The following is a 19958-nucleotide window of genomic DNA, read 5'->3' on the forward strand; positions in this document are numbered from 1 at the left end:
TCTACTAAAGGACCAAAGACACTCAGCTTCAGCTGTGCTGCTTGACCTGAGTGAGAGACATCTGTGTTTTTAATTACAGAGACAACCGTTACGCAATATTTTTTTGCATACATCCTAATTTGAAATCTCCAATGGTTGATTTAATTTGTCTAATTAAAATTGAGGGCCCAACTGAAATAAAAATAGTAGTGTTGATTATTTTTTCACATGTTTGCTCCTGGCTCCTTCTCTTGGCTCAGCTTTCTCAAAACAAGCAGATGGCTGAGTGTTGGACGGCTATGTTGTCAGGTCTTACCCCAGCGCCATCGCTGATTAAATTATAGTTGTCAGTCTTTGACTTCACTTATTTTTGTGTGCTACTTGTTAAATCACACACAGGCTCTGATTTGTGAACACTTCTTAAACATTCTGGGGCAAGAGCGTTTTCTGCATATGGCTGTCTCTGCCAAACTCTGGTCCCCTAAATCAGTTTGTTTATTTTCAATTGCTGACAAGGAGTTCAACACTTATGCTGTTCATGATTGGAAATGACTTGCTTTCTGTATGCGAACAAAAAATTACATTAAATCTTGGCAGTTAAAATTCCTGAAAGCTCAAATGAGAAATAGTATTTTACATACATGCATTTTTTACACTATGAAGCAGGAAATTATATGCTAATTAATTATAAAAAAATCAGGAACACTGATTTTAGATTTACAGTGTGTATTTGCCAGATAAGTACTGTAAATCTATGTGCTGGGTGTCTTTTGTTTCTTTGGATCAATCCAACACTGCATCCTCCATAAAAGGTTCCTGAACCCAGCATCCTGTATTGTGTGTCAGAAGAATAAATGGCTCTGCAATTGGCAATTATTTGATGCTTGATACGCAGTCATTTATAATATGCCTGCAGTGCACACAGAAACTAACCTGTCAGCCATATCTGATTTTTCCTTCCACAGCACAGGCAGTGTGGGTAGTAAACTACTTTTTTGCGTCTCTCGCAGAAGTCATATATGAGCATATTTTTACACCCACACAGGACAGTATCTGTTCATTTATGAAGTAATGGTGGCTTGTTTTTTTTTTTTGATATAGCAAATGTGTTGCTTTACACAACCCATGTTTTCAGTATCAAAGGGAGGGATTGCTCTTTAACTTCCAGCCTGAGCTCATGAAATTTATAGAAGAATATGAAAACAGTACAAGCGATGTTAACAGATGACCAAGTCTCTCATTTGCAAATTACAGTCATTATATCTATGACAGCAAGTCATTGTTTACCCGCGTGCTCAATATCCCCTGCCGACAAAGATCTCAGTCATGATACCATTTCTGAGCACGAAAAAAACTTTTGTTTTCCTTTTTTTTTGTGGAATAATTTCAAAGCTAGGGCAAGGTACCCTGAAAAATCATGGCTATTGAAGGTTTTATAAATGTCCATAAAGCTTTAGTCGTCTATAAAAGCAGCCTTTCAGGACAAAATGAAGGCTGGAGAGTTTAGTAATGGTAGATTTACTTGCATTTAAGCAGTTTCTGATGGTCCTGCAAGCTTCAGTGAGCTAAAGTAGTACTGTTTGAATACAGACCTTGAAAACCAGTAATAACTTCACTGCCATTGAGCTAAAAACTGATGCCTTAAAACAATTGTGTAAAATTATATATATTATTTTTCAACAAAATGAGAACCCATCAAAATGCCTAAAGTAATCCATCCTTAATGTTATTACACAGTTTAAAATTTTATATAGAAATGTAGTCATAAGTGCGGTTTCTATATTTCAGCCTTCCTGGGTTTGCTTGGATTGGATCTACAGGCCTGCCAGCACCAGTGAAATCACACAACGGTTTTTGTCTGATAACACTTAATTAAATCCTTGATTATTTTCCAAATATGAAGTGCTGAATTAAGAGCTACATTTCTGATCCGATTTATCTATTAAAGAAATCCTGCTTGTCATCACAATTAGAGGTGACATTTTTTCTTTGCAAGGGCTTTGTGAATCAGATGCCTGCGCAACCTGCAACTGTTCTGCAAGTGTAAAAAACTGCAACCATTAAAAACATGAGCCTTTGTAGGAAGTGTTGTGTCTACTTATGCCCAGATGATCAACACTCGCAAACACTTATACTTTGCTAATCTACTATATCAGCAACCCAAGGTATACCTCATTTCAGACCATTCATTCACCTCCAACAAAAGACACCATATGGATACAAATTCTTTCAACAAAAATTGTAAAACAGGTAAAATGGTTAGCAAAGGAGACAATTTTCACAAATTGTTTCAAACTATCTGCACTGAAATATGGTTTGCTGGTGAGATTTGGTTATTTTCTGTATCTTTAGCCATATGTTGATGCGTTTTAGGGATTCTACTGATGCTAAATCACAAGACTTTAGCACTAACCCTAACCCCAAGCACTTTAAGCTCCATCAGAGAATGTGATTTGTCTTGTTTTGTTGTTTTATACGTGTTATATTTAGCTATCTAGGATGCATCAACAGTAGCCTACAGGATACGATCATTGTGGAAATTAGTTTAGAACCCAGTGACATCTAAATCCATTAATCCAGATATTATCTGAGGTTTTCACATCTGTCTGTACTGCTACGTACTAAATAATATGAAACAGATTGTGGACATAAATCAACAAAGCCACAGAACATCATCATAGAAAAAAAAAAACTTCCGGAAGAGGCTCAATGTTTTTCACATTTCATATGACATTTTTATCCTTATATGACTTCTTTAAAATTAAATTTTGATAAGATGTTATTTCTCTAACATGCTTTATAAAAGTAAAGTATACACAAGCAAAAGTTAAGTGTAAAAAAAACAAACTTTTCTTTTTCCCCTTGAAAATCTTGTGTGACTTTGATCTGCTAACTTACATGATCGATTTTCTGTGAACCATGAAAATGACTGCCTCTCTAATGAAGGCACACTGAGCCAATCCCAGCATCTTAAGTGTTGATGTCCCTGAACTGACCAGTAAACTTTAATGTGAGCTGAGAGTTAAAAGAGGAATCAGTTTGGTGATGAGCAAGCTTTCAAGTGAAGAAAAAAGAAAAGCTCCCCTGGCTTCCTGCATGTTTGACCATTATTACTCAATCCACTTTTCAATCTTCCTCTCCTTTGCCTTCTTCCCTGTGCATATCTCTCCAGAGACCCATTTTACTCCAAAATTGAAAATTATGCCCATACAATTTATCTTTCTTGTGATACAATAATAGGCTAAAGGAAAAGGGGGAAAAGAATATGGTGATTTTCAGAGAGAGGAGCAATGTAATTTTCTCCAAGAGTCATGCTGGAACCAATTAAATATAGACAGGCTTAGTTTTTACTTAGTCAAAGAGTTATTTGCTGAGGTCAAAACCACAAAAAATGCCAGCTTTGATATTTTAGTTCCAAGACTTAGGTTTTTCCAATGGTATTGTCTATTTTAGCTTCTCGGTTCAAACCTCCGGTTGCCTCAATTTAGAACAAACAAAGAAGAGAATCACCTGAAAAGAACCATTTATTCTCACATTGACTTTGATTTTTCTGCTTCACACAAATAAAGGGAACTGTGCCTGTTCCAGATAATACACAAAATTAATAGAGTTTCAAACTAAGGCTCCAGTCACACCTCTTAACATATGCCTAGGTGATTTTTATTTCCATTTACTTGTATCGAACAGTTTCTTGAACTCAAAACTAAAACATACTATTATCAATGCTTAATCAGCAGCTGGCAATGATGTACTTAATGCCTGCATCAGAATTGAAAACAATCCTGAACATGGCTAATGCAGTGCAAGACTAAAAAATCTTTCTAGACAATTATACCTCATTTTCATGTATGCCTATTATCCTTTTCTCTCAGTCATGCACTTCTTTAGCTACCATTTGAAGTTAATTTAAAACAGTGAGGAATAGACTGACTGAGTTTCTGTTGGCTTTATTTAAAGTTAAATGTAAGCAAGAGAAGTCCAAGCAACAGTAGGCATAGCCAATCTTTAGCCTAGCGCTGCTAGTTTTAACCATGACCAAAAGCTTGATACTGATTGAATGTTGGAGGTGGGGAAGTTTTTTTTTTAAATTCAGACCTAAAAATCTTATTCCTCATCAAAAACTTCAACTATTTGGTGGTAGATGCAAAAAGAACAAAATATCCCAGTTTTGCTAAATTAGATATGTTAAATATGACTAATTTTACCTGGTATGCATCTAAACCATCAAAACCCAGATTTTCTACAACTTTTTCCTTTGTCTGTATTAATTCTCCATTGATCTATGTAAATCTAATGACTATGGCAAAGTATAACCCATACAATACATACATACAATAATACTAGTTGCTCTATGTTTTCACAGTGATTTCAGAAAGATTATTTAACTCTGTGCATTTCACAATATAAATACTAAGCATGGCCTTGACTATTACACAAACAAAGTCAAAATGACCAGATGCAGTTGAACACTCCTGCATCTCTGCAATACTTACTTGTACAGTTTGGAGCTGTGCCAGACCAGGTGCCATTTGCCAGGCATTGGCGAGTGGGTGATCCTGTCAAGAAAAATCCTTCCATACAGGAATACACAATGGAGTGGGAGAAAGTCGTGCCGTCCACACGGGAAATGTGGCCATGAGCTGGGGTACCCGGATTTGCACACTGTACCGCTGCCATACAAGAGGGGAAACACAGGATGTGAAGGTCAGAAGTGTAAAATGGTAATGGATTTTCTATATCAATGATTCACAATCTGGGGGTTGGAGGCCCCCAAGGTGGCTGGAAGAATGCTTCAAGGTGACTGAACTGTCGTAGAGTTATTTCCTTTCTTTTTTGCTATGTGCATGCAAAGACTCATCAGTGAAATAAAGGCTGTTTTGGTGTTGGTCAGATAAATACTTTCGGTTTCTTTAGTTAGTCTGATTACCACTGGAACAGTCTATTAGAAGCAGATGGATGTAACTAGCTAGTATCAACATGAATGCATCATCATATTGCACAGCCAGAAAACCTCGCAATGTTTGTGCCCTCTGTCAGAACAAAATGTCTGCTACTTGTCTGAAATGTCATTTCTCCTGTCTTCCTACACCAAATTTGATGAATATCCATGTAAATATTCATTTTATGAATTGAAATTCAAGCTGGAAACATTGACATCACCAGTTTTGTCTTGGATGGACATTGTGTTACGCATTGATCTAGCAATGCAAACTTGGAGTTCTCTCTCCTTAACACACAATCATTTCTCAGTTTCAGTCATAAAAATTATTGTGATTTCTGGGAGTCTAAACACAATTTAAAAGCAAATAAAATGTAAAGTAAGAGAGAGATAATATAACCGTAATTTCTGGACTACTGAGCATACTTGAATATAAGCTGCATCCACTAACTTCGAAGAAAAAAAAAATTACACATAAACACCACACTGACTATAAGATGCAAGTGTCCACATTGAAATATGAAATATTTGCACAGAAAGACGCGACACAGATTTTTATTTTTTTTTTTACGTCTAATGAAATGTGTATTGGTAGGATACACAGATATGTGCCTGCAAAACGGCTGCTTAAAAAAACAACAAAAAAAAACATACAGTAGCCTACCAGGTAAAGTCACTGATCATGTCTTCCTCCTGCACATTAGAACCTCTGAAATTGTCTTTCTTAGTGTTGGAATTGATCAGCCTCACACACACACACACACACCCACACCCCCCCACACACACACACACACACACACACCCGCACACACACCCACACACACGCACACACACCCCCACCCACACACATGCCCCCTGTGTCACTTTCCTTGTCCTCTCAAGGCAAATTTGCTCTTCAGTTTGTGCTATCCTCTTCATCAGACAGCAGTCTAGCCTTTTGAAATCGGTTGGCAAAAACCCAAATATAAGCCGCATCATAGGGTTCAAAGTTTCTGAAAACAGTAGCAGCTTATAGTCTGGAGGTCACGGTTATAAAAATATCACTATTTTTGTGTGCTCTGTATTATCTGATAAACTGTATTTTCTTTCAAAGAAGCTGTGAGACAAACCAGCAGAGACCCACCAATCTATACATCACTGCTTTATGAAGGGAGACCAATAACTGGAGATGATGTAGTGATGGACAAAACACATTAGCAATCCTGAAGAAGCCCCATTTAATAAGGTACAGTTTTCATGCTCTCTGTGGTGATGTTTACTGCAGCTCAGAAACAAGGTGATTGGGGGAATAATTACATTCTGCAGGTACAGCGTGAAGATGCAAAAATCACTTTAATTATGACTGAACTAACAACCCAGGTGTTAGTTCAAGAAAAAAAGAAGAGTCAAAGCTGCATTAAAAAAAAAAAAAATCTGCCCACCAAAATGTTTCCCCAAAGGTTAGGAAAGAAATCAGTTTGTTTCATGTACCTTTTTCCTCCTGCAAATCATGTCTAATTACAAAACTGATCTGCTCTCTCAATCACCTAATTGCCTGGAAAATCTGAAATACTGATTCTTTGTAGGAGACAGACGTGCTGTTATTGCCGTGGTGATTTCTCAATTGACTTTAATGCATCCGCACAAACTTATCACTGTGCAAACACATTGCTGGGACACATACTGTACCTCGCACTGCAGAGCTTCAACACATTTATAAAACAGTGCTGTAAATGCACTCAGGAGCTCATAATTATGCATGCAAACACATTACATGTAATTCTGAATGCACACATATAAAACAAAGCATGCATTTTTTTCTTAATATTTGAAATTACATAAAGTGTCCTTGATGGCCATTTGAGCTGGTTATTAAGCCGAATATTCACAGTGACCACTTTCCATGCGCTGTAAAGGGCTGTGAATAATGGATGGATGGGCTTTAACACAAGGCAGGGCTTTAGATCACAGACAGAGAGCAATGAAATTCATTCAGGCTCCAGTGAATTCCTGCTCCCTCCCCCCAGAGTTGGAAAGATGGTTAAAACAATCTTTAAATCAGGATTTCAGCTGGGAGATGGAAGGATAAAAAGCCTGGGGTGGGGAGATATGGAATAAAAAAAGGAAGGAGGTGGGTATCGGACCAAAAAAAAAAAAAAAAAAAAACTGAGTGAGATACAGAGAAATGAGAGATGGAAAATAGGACAGAGTTGGAAAGACTGATTGACAGTAAGATTAAGACAAAAAAAGAGAAGAATTGAAAAAGACAGAATGAACACAAGAAGGAATGAAGATGCAATAAAAACAGGTGCACCGTAAAGGAGTTCAGAGAGACCATACATTGGCTAGTGATATTAAAAATGATTCTGAAACTGTTCCAAGCCAATAGTAAGTAAAGGAGAGGGGATCCAGTCAAACATTTGCCTCAATATCCGGTTGACCCTTGGGGGTAATTTATGCAAGATGTGAAGCTGGCCCTCTGAGAGTTGATATCTAGAATCCCTACAATGATTCATTTATCACAATCCAAACAAAATGTGGCTTCAGGTGTTTGGAATTAATTAAATTTTTGGTTGGAGTCTTAAAGACACTCTGACTCCAGCAGAGAGATATTTTACCATCTGGTGAAGCACTGCTTTTGTGATCTCTTTGCAAATCATTTTTGTTTTAATGCATCCAGTATGCTGCATGCAGTGTTTGTCTGTTTATTCTGGATCTGGGTACTATTTAAAATTTTCATAAGTCACAGCTGAGAAAATGTTGGTACAGTACCAAGAAATGGCTCTCTTTTTTCTGTTTTTAAGAATATTCAATTCCTTTTCCTTTTTTTATAAATGCTATGCAGCCTCCTAGAAAATACCTTGGCTATCTAGAAATTTCCATTTTAAGTCAACCTGTTCTCACAGTGCTTCTCTACAGCTTATTTTGTTCTTTGAACTGTTGCTGCATTCCACTTGTTTGAATCGATAAAAAGACACATATTTTCAGATAATTTGCAGATAAATAACAGTCATGACGCAATCAGATCTAAAAATAAACAGTGAAAATCTAACTTATTCATTTGAACTGGACTGCTAAGCAAAGGTATCCATTCAGTTATTTTTAACATTTTGTTACAAAATAACAAAGCAAGGTTACATGATCTTCATTCTTTTTCCCATAAAAAGATTCTAGCATGTTTGGTTTGTTTTAAAAGTTAGCCTCACTTTGTATGTTTGTACGTACAAACAATATTGGATCAACAATGAGCTACTTTGTGCAACCCCCCCCCAAAAAAAACAACACAAACAGAACAATATATAATCTTAATAAACATGTTAAAGTCAGCGGTTGTAATGTGACAAAACATTTAAAATATCAAAAACGGGTTTGAATAGTTTTGAAAAGCACTGGGATTTAATATTGAAAAAAAGAAGGAAAGAAAAGAAAAACAGTGGTGAAATTTGATGCCCAGCCTTAAAGCAACTATGCATCTCGGTGTGCATGTGTAGGAGTGCTTATCTGTGAAGAATTGTGTTTGTTATTACCCTGCATGACTCCTCTCTGCTCTCACACCATTTATACAAAACATCCCACAGAAATTTTAAAAAGTGTCCTTACGCTTGCAGAATGGCTGTTTGCCAGACCATGTCCCATTGGGGAAACAGATCCTCTCTGCTGAGCCGTACAGCGTGTGTCCCACTGCACAGGTGAAGCGCACCTTGCTGCGCACTTTGAAGTTCCCCGCCTCTCTGCTGGCATGGGCAGGTGTGCCAGGGTCCCCACAGGTGCCTGAAGAGTCGCCTGCATCAAGAGATAACCAGACACGGAGCAATGAAACCCAGAGAGTGAAGAGTCCACCCACTTGAGCGTGTAGGCGTGTTTGTGTGTGTGCACAGATGGATCCTTTTTAAATTGGCATGGCAGAAGTTTACAACATATGCGTCTTTTCTGCCAAGTAGATAAAAAGTACAGAGATCTTTGGTGTGGTCATTTGGACCTTTAGGAAGCAGTGATACAATGCAAAATTCACCCAAGGGCAGGCGTGGGGCTTTTATTTCAGAAGTGCTAAGGTTAAAAGGACTTGTATAAAGGCAGAACATTTACCATTTGTCACCATGCCAACGACCTGGCAGACCAATATTTCTGTCAGCTTTGACACCAGAAGCTTTTCTGCCCATAAAAAAATGAAAAAAATCAGCAGAGCCAGCATTAAGAGTCAACCAAATGTGGTTATAAGAAATTATGAATACATTGTGACCTCTGGAGCTACCAGTAAATGCATTTTCATTATCCTGAATTATCTCCACTTTTTCTTTTTTCTGTGAAGGAACTTAAGTACTTTCAGAGTCACAACCTTGCACAATCTGCTACATTTGACTATGTATTCAATCAGATACAGACGCCGATGTGCCTTTTATAAATTCTCTTCATGTTCTTTTTAAGCCTGTCTCTTATGCTTGAGAGAAATAGGACATGTTCACACTCTAAGACATAGGAAATGAGAGAGAAAATAAAGATGACAGGTATGGAATCAGGGCAGTGCTGAAGATTTCATGTTGTGATGAACAGTTGAGTGGTTTGTTTGCCAGGAAAGTCTATGGGGTGGGGGTTGTATTCAATGGGGTCACCCTCAGGGGAGAGAACAAAAGCACATACAGTAGCGCAGAATACCAGCCAAAAATATAACTGTTCCCATTTCAATTCTGACACATATAAACGAAAAAAAAAAAACAGCTGAGAATAGAAGACAATTTTATTACACCCAAATATACAGATACAGAAATATAGAGATATTCAAGTTTACATTAAAACAGACTCTTTGTGAAGGATTTGTACCCCATTGGGCTTAAGACTGATTCTTGAGTTGCAAAAACATCCTGTCCTTCCCTCCCCAAGGGACTTTAGCTGCTGCTCTTTCTGTGTACAGAGCACCAAATGGCTGTAATACTGGACTTGTTGACAAAGTATTTAAGAACGAACACAAACCTCATATCATCTACACACATCCCTCAGTGCATATGTCTACAAACTGCATTTGTCAGGTCAATGACTCACAGCAGAAGCGGATAAGTTCGTATGTGGCTGTGGCTGGTGCTGAGTGTTCATGAACGGCTGCATATGTTGGTGTGGCTCGGAGAGATTGAGCTGTTTGTGCATCTCCCAGCATGTACTTGCATACATTTGTGGAGATGAGAGCGTGATGAGCACCAGTATGCATTTGTCTTGGTGTGTACGGCTGTACCAGTAGATACTCGTAAGTCCTACAGCAGCTGTCGGTGCCTCATTATTCTCTTTTCTTCTCCTGCAGTGGGACAACTCTAATCATGATAATTGGGATGGTGGTCAGATTTTGGTTTGAATATCAGGTAATGTCCATTCACAAAGATCCCTTAGTGAGGAAATAAAAAGGTCTTAAAATCAGCCATGCAACAGATGAGAACAAAAAGGGAACAGCTTGGCAAGCAGTCTGATGCACCATCTTACTAATTAACAAGGGAGGAAAAATGAGGGAATGGACAGATGCATGAATGGCTGAATGGATGAGAGCTGCTGCTGATGCCAGGTTGGATCTCTGAGGAATTCAGAGTCCTATTGTTTTGTGTTGTTACTACTGAATTATACTGTGCCATTTTCAAAATGTCTAGCCTTGATATAAAGTGTTAACATACTTATAAGTCAAACTCTTTTTTGCACTTTTCTTGCCTTATAGTCACAGGATAGAATATTGTACTTTATTTGATGGACCAACACCAAATGGGCATTCAAATGTGAAGTAGAAGGAGTCTTAGTGTTTCCAAATGCTTTTTAGCATCTTGCAGGTTTTCTGCCAAAAATTAACAACAGGTTTGGGTCTGGACTTTGAGCCATGTAAGCACATGAAAAGGTTTGGTCTAAAACATTAAATTGCATCTCTGCTTGTATGTTAGTGGTCAATGTCTTGTTAGAAGGAGAACCTTGGCCCAAGCTTCACGTTATTTGTAGCCTCTATCAGGCTTTGTTCCAGAATTTTCCCTTATTTAGCTCCATCTACTTCTCATGAACTCTGAACTCATTCCAAGTCCATATGAAAGAAAATGTCACCAATGCACTGTGTTATAGGTCAAAATTGGTCAAGATGGTGTGCTCTATGTGAATACACTATCCGGAAGTATTTTTCAAATACATATGCCATTTTTTTGTTTTCTATGTAGAGTCAAAGATAAAGTTACCATGTTCCACAGGGTTTTTGTGTCTTCAACATGACTAGTGGCAAACTGCAATCAGCACTTTTAATGAAATGCTTTCACCAAGAGCTTTCTACTTGATACTCTTCTGTAAATTGATGCCCTCCTTGCCTGGCCTATCAGATAAGGTGGATAGCAATGTCTTGGCAGGTTTGCAGCAATGTTACAATTTTCCCCATTTTCAGATGATGGGCTACACTAGGTAGATTGTTTCATAACCCTGTTCTTCTTTAAATCTTCCCCAGACTTAATTCCTGCACTGCATATGTCATTTTGTTAATTAATATTCTCTAAAAGGAAAGAGGAAGGGAAGGAAGAAAGAAAGGCAGATAAGCTTCATTTGCAGAGTTTAAATCCCAACATTCTACCACATTTTTCTGATTTTTAATTGTCAAAAAAAAAATCTTAAATTGTGGATCCTTCTTCTACTTCACAACTTTGCAGTGCCTTGTTTTTGTTCATAAACCCACCCCAAAAACTGCTACTGTCATTTGTAATGTGACAAAATGGGAAAAACAATTTAAGCACTTAGGTACCAGTATATGAACTTGCATTTTGACAAGTGTAATGTAATTTACAAAGGAAGAAAAGAAAGAAACAAAGTTAAAAACTTTATCCTTTATACTCACTTTAATAGATTACAGGAGCCCTGCTAAAGTCTTTTGCATATTATTGCATGACAATGATAAAATACAGATAAACGCAGATAAAATTGTAGAAGTGGTAAAAAAAAGAGAGAAAGTGCAACAAAACACTTGTTTTGTTCACTTTCCACTTGAACACTTGTTCAAAACACTTGAAGTAGAGAAAGGTCTACTTCCTGTTCTTTGGCCATCTTAAAGAATGATGAAAACTATGTGCGAAAATGAATACTTGCACTAACTTCTTTGAACAAATGTGTTTAGCACCACATCTTTTTATTTTGTAAGCAACAGATGAGCTCCAGCTGTGTTGTGGCTCCAGTTTCTGCTATAACTGTAACAGATGTTTACTGCCAAGAGTGAATCCATTACGTCTTTTAGTGGCAAGCAGGTGATTTACAGTGGCATCTTCTCTCCATCATATGCTGCAGATTTCCTAGTTAATCACAAGTGCTGATGTGGTATAATCTCTAAAGATGATGCATTCACATTCAACATTGATTAAAATGTTCAGTTTGATGCAGAGTTAATTTGCAACTGTGTAACAAATTATGCAAATTATCCTAAGTTAAATAATTATTAACTATAAATGTCCTCAGTGCATTCGTTGTATAAACAGTTATTTCTCATCGGCTGTTTCAATGCTTTAGAACAAAGTCAATACATTAATTTGGTTTAAAATAAACAGTTGATAAATTTCTGAACACAATTAATGAAACGTATCAAATCTGTTTGTTTTTTAGACATGTTGAATGCTTAATGTAAAAGCACATGAGCTGCTCTGTCTCATAAGACAGCTGGCTGCAGTAGGGCTATGTTGGCACATGGCTCAGAATGAATGACAGAGAGAGATAAGATTCAGAATTGCTCATCATCATTATAAGAAGGACTCATCTGTCAAAACAGCAGGATGTTGATCTAATCTTCTTAATAATGGGAGCCCTTTCTTAACGTAAGTGATGGGTGATTAAAAAGACAAAAAAAAAAAAAAAACGCAAGCAGCTCTGCTTCATCTACACTTCTTACCAAAAAATCCATTACATTCTGAAGAAATGTGCATTAATTTTACTCTACGGACACCATAACGTGAGACAAATGCGCTAAAGATGTCACTTTTACTGGAGTTTAATGACTGCAACATTTTAAATGAATAATGGTTTTGTCTTTTACACAGTGCTACTAAGGTTAACAAATTTCAATAAGTTCTTTCATTTATTACCTGAACAAAAATGTTAGCAGTTGATGACAGCCTGCAATGTCAACAGAGCACATTATTGAGATTATTGAACTTTCACAAGGAGACTTTCCTTGTGAAAGCAGTTCTTTCAGCGCATGCACAAATGAAGTTGAAATGTGAATTGTACAAGGACAAATTGAGCAGTGACAAATTCAAAAAATGCAAAAAAATTATAAATTAGCTGAATAGGCTTGACAGCAATGAACTTGACTGAAGTTAAAAAGTTCTTGTTTGTCTGAAACTAGCAGACCTTCACTGCTGGTTTGCACTTTTGATGAAGTGCAAATCGTCACCAGACCACTTCAGGCATAAGATCTTGTTCAAAAACCATTTTGGTGGTTTTGTCAAGAAGTCCCCTGACTGGAGTCTCACTAATCTCTGCTAAATATGAACAAATTCAGCATAGGGAGTTTATTATGCTTCCTTGAACAAGTTAGGATAGGTCTATAGGGCATTCTAAACATGTTCATTACTTTTTCTTTTTTTTTTGCAAAACTTAAAATAGCTGCAAACAGATGTGCATAAGAAGCAGACAAAGTTGTGCCTCTCACACAACCACCAAAGACGCAGCAGCGGTTTATGAATGCTAAGTCAAAAACTTGCTAAAAGTAAATTTCCTATAATAGACCCCTTTTAAAGCAGACCAAATGTGTCAGATGTGAATAAACCTTTAGTCAGAGAGCAAGTTGGTTTCATTCTGGAGCTCTGACACTCCTGCAGATTAAAAGGATGAAAATATTTCCAGTGGACCACTATCTCTCATCTGTCCCTTAGATATATGATTAGACTGAGCTGTGGGAGGCCAAGTCAACACTGTAAACCATCAGTCTGCCATTTGGAAAAACGGTTATCCTGATAGGATGTACCTACTGTAGGATAATATCAAAATAGGAAGGTAAATGTCAAAGTAATCCACGCAAATGTTAGGCACTCGGACTTTCTTACAAAACATTACTTCCATGCTTTTAAAATATGATATCCTACATGGAACAAACAGGTTAGAGAATAGAAGAACAGTCAATAGAACTGCTTTGTCTCATGTAGAAATTTTACATGAGACAAAGCGCCTTTCTATTACAGCCAGAATACAGTACTCAGCAACTTTTACCACTGTAAGTCTTTGGTGGGACAGAATCACACAGGCCAAACTTTGCTTCCCGGTGACGCTAATGAGTCTTTGGCACCCATGATTCTGTCGCTGCTGTCACAGCCCAGCAAGAAATGTGAGGACAGCTCTGACAGTAAGACAGATTCGGACCGATACAATCAAGTATATTTCCTTAGCGTCTTAAGATCCTCTACTTTCAAACTGCTTGTGTAAATCCAAAACATCCAAAGTGAGAAGAGAAATTGAACTGCCCTTTGACAAAGAGAGAATAACTACCACTCAAGTCTGCTTACAAACATTACTTCTGGGTCAGTTAGTTTAACAAACCAAGTGAAGATTCAGATAAAAAGATCTACTTTCATGGTCACGATTGTTTAAGTGTGATGAGGGGGAAGAGCATGGGAGGGCTAGAGGAGTGGAGGTAAGCTGTAGGTTGGGAGCTAAATATTACAAGACCCTTTTTCTTACTTTAAAAAATGTCAAATGGAAAAACTGGAACTTAAAATGTTTATGGTTATGGAGTTGACTTCAAATGATTTATACTTGCAAAGGGTCCTCTTCAGCTAACTTAGATTCAACTTTAAAAGGATCCCTTATCCATAATTCTTTTAAGATGAAGACTCCCTTTGACTGAATCACTGAAGAATAAAGGTCTGTAGCTCCTGTTTGGCACTGGCTCACCATCTTGGGTCGTTTTCATTCAGCCAAATGCAGCGGCATCAGACAAACCACAGGAGTGCCAGTTCGAAAATGTTAAAAACCTTTTAGAGTAGACAGTGAGCTTGTGAATAGCAAAAGGTCAAATATTTTCAGACAGAAGAGAGTCTTTAAAAAAAGGGTAGAAAAGTCTATTGTGCAGCATTTGATGGTATTAAATTGGCACGGTTTCTTTGGAGCTCGAATTTCTTTCTAATAATGCCAAGAAATCCTTTCAATATTGTAAGTGGGCTTCATATTGTAGTAGTGTTTGTCAACACTGCCAAGTTGTGACTTAATTTTGGTGCCTTTTAGGGGTGTTATGTCAGTAAAGGAACAGTTTCCTGAAAAAAGCTAGACAGTATTACAATGCAATCTTTACAGTTGAAGGGAGACAATCTGGATTTAGCTTTTAAAAAAAGTACAACATGAATAGAAGATCAAGTTAGCAGCAAAATAGTTCCACATTTCAGTCAGATGACTAAACCAAGTTAGGGTCAGTTTAGTCTCATACCAGTGATATCACTTTGGTTTCCATTCATACATGAATGGCATTTTGATTTGTATCAGCAAATATTTTAGGTTATGAACAAGGTTAAAGTGATTTGCTAGCACTTCATTTTAAATTAATGAAGCTATGCTGTACGTGGCCAATGCATCTAATGTGCATATGACTTGCAAAAATGGCTAATAAACACTTACTATTTAAATAATGTAAACTTTTACTTTGTCAGCTTTAAGTACAACTTGTACTATACAATTTAGTACTGTAAAATTTAATTATAAACAGAGTTTGCGTTAGACTTTTTTGTTGTCCATTTTGATAGACTCGGCCAAAAATAATCAGTTGCAATCTTTTATTCTCTAGTAATTTATTTAAAATTATAATAATGACAAGAGTCAAATGCGTTTCATTGTTATTTGGTTTAATTAACATTCAAAAGGTGGTCAGGAGTGAATTGTAATTTGTCAAATATATAGTTCTATACATTGTATTTTCAGATATTAGGAATGAGAGATTTGAAATGAACACTTTGTATTATTTTCTAAGCAGCCTGTTCATTGCATGAGTAATGACTATGAGTATTACTCTACTTTATTATTTCAGTTTACTTGAAGCAATGAGAGCCGGTGCAAATATAGAGCCTAAACCTACGCAGGAACTACATAGCAATTAGGACTTCTACCAATTGAGAAGCAGAGAGGAGCAGGTCACCAGTAGCCCACTGCTGAATATTATACAGCGGCTATAAAAAATCGATTCATTGTTGGAAGTGGGTGTACACTACCACTCCTGTAGAATATGGGGTTATATAGTACTTTATATAACAAAGTACACAGTTGCTTGACAACATTTCTTGTACAGAACAATATAAGTTGTCGTGAGTTTTGTGAATGGGTTTTCTTAAATATGTGTGCTTAGGTTATTATATGTATTCAATTCTAGCTGTGGTTTTTAAAATATTAGACTGCTGACTGCAGATGTCACCATCTTTCAGGCAGTATGGAAATTCTCTGCTGCACATTCATTCAATAACTTGTTTTCTTCTCATTTTTAGAGACTGAATGAGAAATGAAATGAGCCATTTGTACTTTTTTGTGTCAGCTACTAGTGCAGTCAGTCAGAATAAGAATTACAATTGACATTTTGTTCAATGGGGGGGAAAAAAAGAACAGAATTTGTAATGGGTGTAAAATACCACAAAATGTTTGTGTGGTACAGTGTACCTGAGCAGTGGGGCAGTGGGCCGCTCCAGTGTCCGTTCAGCTGGCAGGTAAGCGATGAATCTCCGATGAGCTGACGGTCGTCGCGACAGGAGTAGCGCACTCTGGAGCCAAACGTAAACTTCTCTCCAGTGATCACTGCGTGGGGTGGCGTGCCTGGGTGCCCGCAATCAACCTCTGCATGAGGGGAGCAGCAGAAGGACTAACTTAATAAATCCTGTTTATTTGTAGAAAGACACACACACACACGCGCCCGCACGCCCTCACACACCCCTACAACATTTTCTATGGAAGGAAGAATACAAAAAAACTTAATATTGACAACATTTTTACCCCATCTTACAGCACAGAGAATGATACAGTATTGCTCAGGGAAGTTCTGTTACATTTAGCAAGTATCCCTCTGCTTTGAATTGTGAATTAGATTCAGAGTTACTTAAATAGAGTAATTTGAGCATACATTCATGAGACTATCAGATTTTATAGTTCACACTGTAAGTTCTTCGGACATTAAAGAGTGCTGTTCCTATGGCCCTTCATTTCAGGTAAATCATATAAAGAACACCTGGATGGGTCATTACATTGTCAAGTAAAACTTTTAATTTGCATAGGGTTACATTACTGTCAGGGACATGTGGTAAGAGCAAAATGTGATGCTGAAGGTTTTATCTTCATAAGCAGATGACAATTACGGTGCTCTGCAAAATGATTCAAACCTTTCAAATTTGAAATGTCACATTTTGTCACACAGATTTGTGTAGAGCAGAGAAACATTTTCTACAAATTAAAAATCTATTCAATTGATCAAAAATGGTGGTGCATTTCTATTCAGTCACCACCTGCATCAAACCTTGATAGAACTACCTTTTGCTACAATTACAAGTAATTACAATTAAAAGCATATCTTTATATGAATATTTTTGCCCATTTGTTTTTGGAAAACATCCCAAGCTCAGTTTCTTTTTTTTACTGAGAGCTTCAGGGTATCAGTTTTCAAGTCATGCTACAAATTGACTACAAATTGACTGGGCCATTCTAAAATGCAAATATGCTTTAATCCAAGTCCTTCCATTACTTCTCTGCTTGGATGTATTCTTCTGACAAAATATGAATGGAATTTAGCAAAGCTTTCTTTCTGACTTTAGTTTTTTTGCAACTCTTCCATAAAGGCCAGATTCTAATAAAATAAAGTTTGAGTTGGTATTGTGGCAAGATGTAGAAAAATTACTTTTGCAACCCATTGTACACACTATCAGACACATTTAGGACATCTTACATTTCGGGGGAAAATCCTTAGCAGCTATAAAATCCCTAAGATCTTATCACCACCTTGTTAATAAAAAACATGTTTAACATTGCTCAGTCAGACTTAAATTCAGCTGATATCTGTCCTGAAAAGTTTTCTGACTGTCATGTCGGCAACTTTCAGTCCATCAACGTTTATGTGTTTGTTCCTTTATACTTGTATGAAATAATAATAACCAGATCTGCTTGTTGTAAGCACTTTGCTTTAGTTCACTACATCTGACTGTTTCATTGATTTATTTGGTTTAGTTTAACCACAAACCGGCATCAGACTCATAGAGATTTACATGAACTCCTGCTACATTATGGTCATAATGTGAGTGAGCAAATGGTTTTCAATAGATTGATAAGGCAAACGTATTTCTCTTGAGGATTTTTAATGCTCAAGAATAACCAAACACCATCTCAGTTGAGACTACACACAGCTTCTTAAGGGGAAACAAACTCATTTCAAATTAAGTACTACTATTTGTGTTCAGACAGCAGTGTCAACCTCAGTTCTTTTGCACTAAGACAGTGACATCAAAGCTGAGACTTGTCGCTTTATTGTAGTATCTATCAGATTTTTTCTTTCAAGAAGAAGAAACTGAAACAGTGCATCATCTACTGCAGTCACCTTGATCTTTTGGTTTTTCTTAGTTGTTTATTAAATAAATTTATTTGTTTCGGTTGTTTTGCAATATAACAAGCTGCATGAAAGTCTGTATAGCTGTCGACTCCACGTACCAGTGGAAAGGTGGAGATGGAGATGGAATGCATAGTTAATAGGTGCCAAACATTAAAAGTAACTGGATTTTCCATACTTGAGGTTGTGTCTACTGCTTACCTGGCTATATGTGTTTGTCTCCAGCTATTTGGTCTTCTTAGAAATGAATTGCTCTGATTTTCCAGTAATGCACTGATATTGATCAATGATTGAATGATTTATTCAATGATTGAAATATGTCCTGTGCACTTACTTGTATCTGCTTACCTGTGCATCAGCAAGCTTACGGGATTTGCTAATATCTCAGTTCAGATTTATTTCTTTTTTGGGGGTAAGTGAGATGTGGGAATAATTGAGGTAAGAGGGGAGTCTACTGTTCATTTTAATACCGACTTTAATTTGTCTGAACATGGAAAGCAGAAAAAATATATCAGGATTGTTTATAAAATGCCAAGCAATACAGATGGCAAAATACACAACACCGATAACTTGAAAAGTTATTGTAAAATGTAAGCTTTTTCTTTATTTACAGCTTTGTTTAAAAAATAAACAAATTATATAATTTTTCTACTTTCTGTGCTTGTTTGCCTTTGGTCTGAGTCGTCCTAATGCGAAGTAAGTTTCTATAATTGAGCATACTCTAACCATAACCGAATTGTCAATGATGCCTGAAGCAAGTTTCAAAACACGTGATAGACACTTCTGCGTGCCTCTTTAATTAGGATTTGATTTGATAAAATAAATGATGAGCTTCGTCTCTCTACCATGAAATTAAGTGCTTTTTCAGCCTGTGTGGAAAATGTAGAGCTATACTTCAGATAATTTCAATAGAAATAGGTGATTATTGTTGGTAGACTCCAGCACTAACAGAATGCATAATAACCCAGGAGGTGGGTGCAGAATTACACAGCAAGAAAAACGTTGAAGTTCACACTGCAAAGTTGATTTAAGTTTAGTGTTTAGCTTTGGAGAAGCATAATAAGAACTGATTCAAAGGTTTAAACAGATATTACCAAGTGGAGGACTTATAAACTTTTACCTTTAAAACTGGAAGCAAAAGTTAATAGAACAAGGACGGGGATAAAATGTTTTAGTTCTATCTGCTTAACCTATCTAATTACAAACACTAATATATAAATGTCCCATTAGTGTATTGGAAAGAAATGTCCATTTTACCAATGCATTCTGGGAGAGGTTTGTCCCAGTGGCCCATTGGCTGGCAGGTGAGCACGGATGAGCCGAACAGGTAATATCCGGGGTTGCAGTCATAGAACACGACACTGCCAAATGTAAAGTTCCCATGCTCAATTTTACTTTCTCGGATAGAGTTAGCAGGAATGCCGGGATCTGTGCAGTTAACCACTGTGGAGAAAAAGAAATACATGACATTAAAACCCTTACAAACTTCAGAATTTCTTGTTTAGCCTAAACATGTTC

At 37.0% G+C, this 19958-nt stretch overlaps 1 protein-coding gene across 5 annotated transcripts in view; it reads right to left on the reverse strand.

The window, feature by feature from the left end:
* Positions 1-19958, reverse strand: part of LOC116717212 (CUB and sushi domain-containing protein 3-like) — a 247843-nt gene that overhangs the window by 37279 nt on the left and 190606 nt on the right. For all 5 annotated transcript variants that reach the window (XM_032558427.1, XM_032558431.1, XM_032558430.1 and 2 more), the window contains 4 exons: positions 19698-19883; positions 16514-16687; positions 8498-8680; positions 4473-4649 (listed from right to left, as the gene is read on the reverse strand). In XM_032558427.1, the coding sequence (XP_032414318.1) occupies positions 4473-4649; positions 8498-8680; positions 16514-16687; positions 19698-19883 (720 nt within the window). The remainder of the gene's footprint in view (positions 1-4472; positions 4650-8497; positions 8681-16513; positions 16688-19697; positions 19884-19958) is intronic.

Source organism: Xiphophorus hellerii, chromosome 3 (assembly GCF_003331165.1).
Source record: "Xiphophorus hellerii strain 12219 chromosome 3, Xiphophorus_hellerii-4.1, whole genome shotgun sequence".
Lineage (NCBI taxonomy): Eukaryota > Metazoa > Chordata > Actinopteri > Cyprinodontiformes > Poeciliidae > Xiphophorus > Xiphophorus hellerii.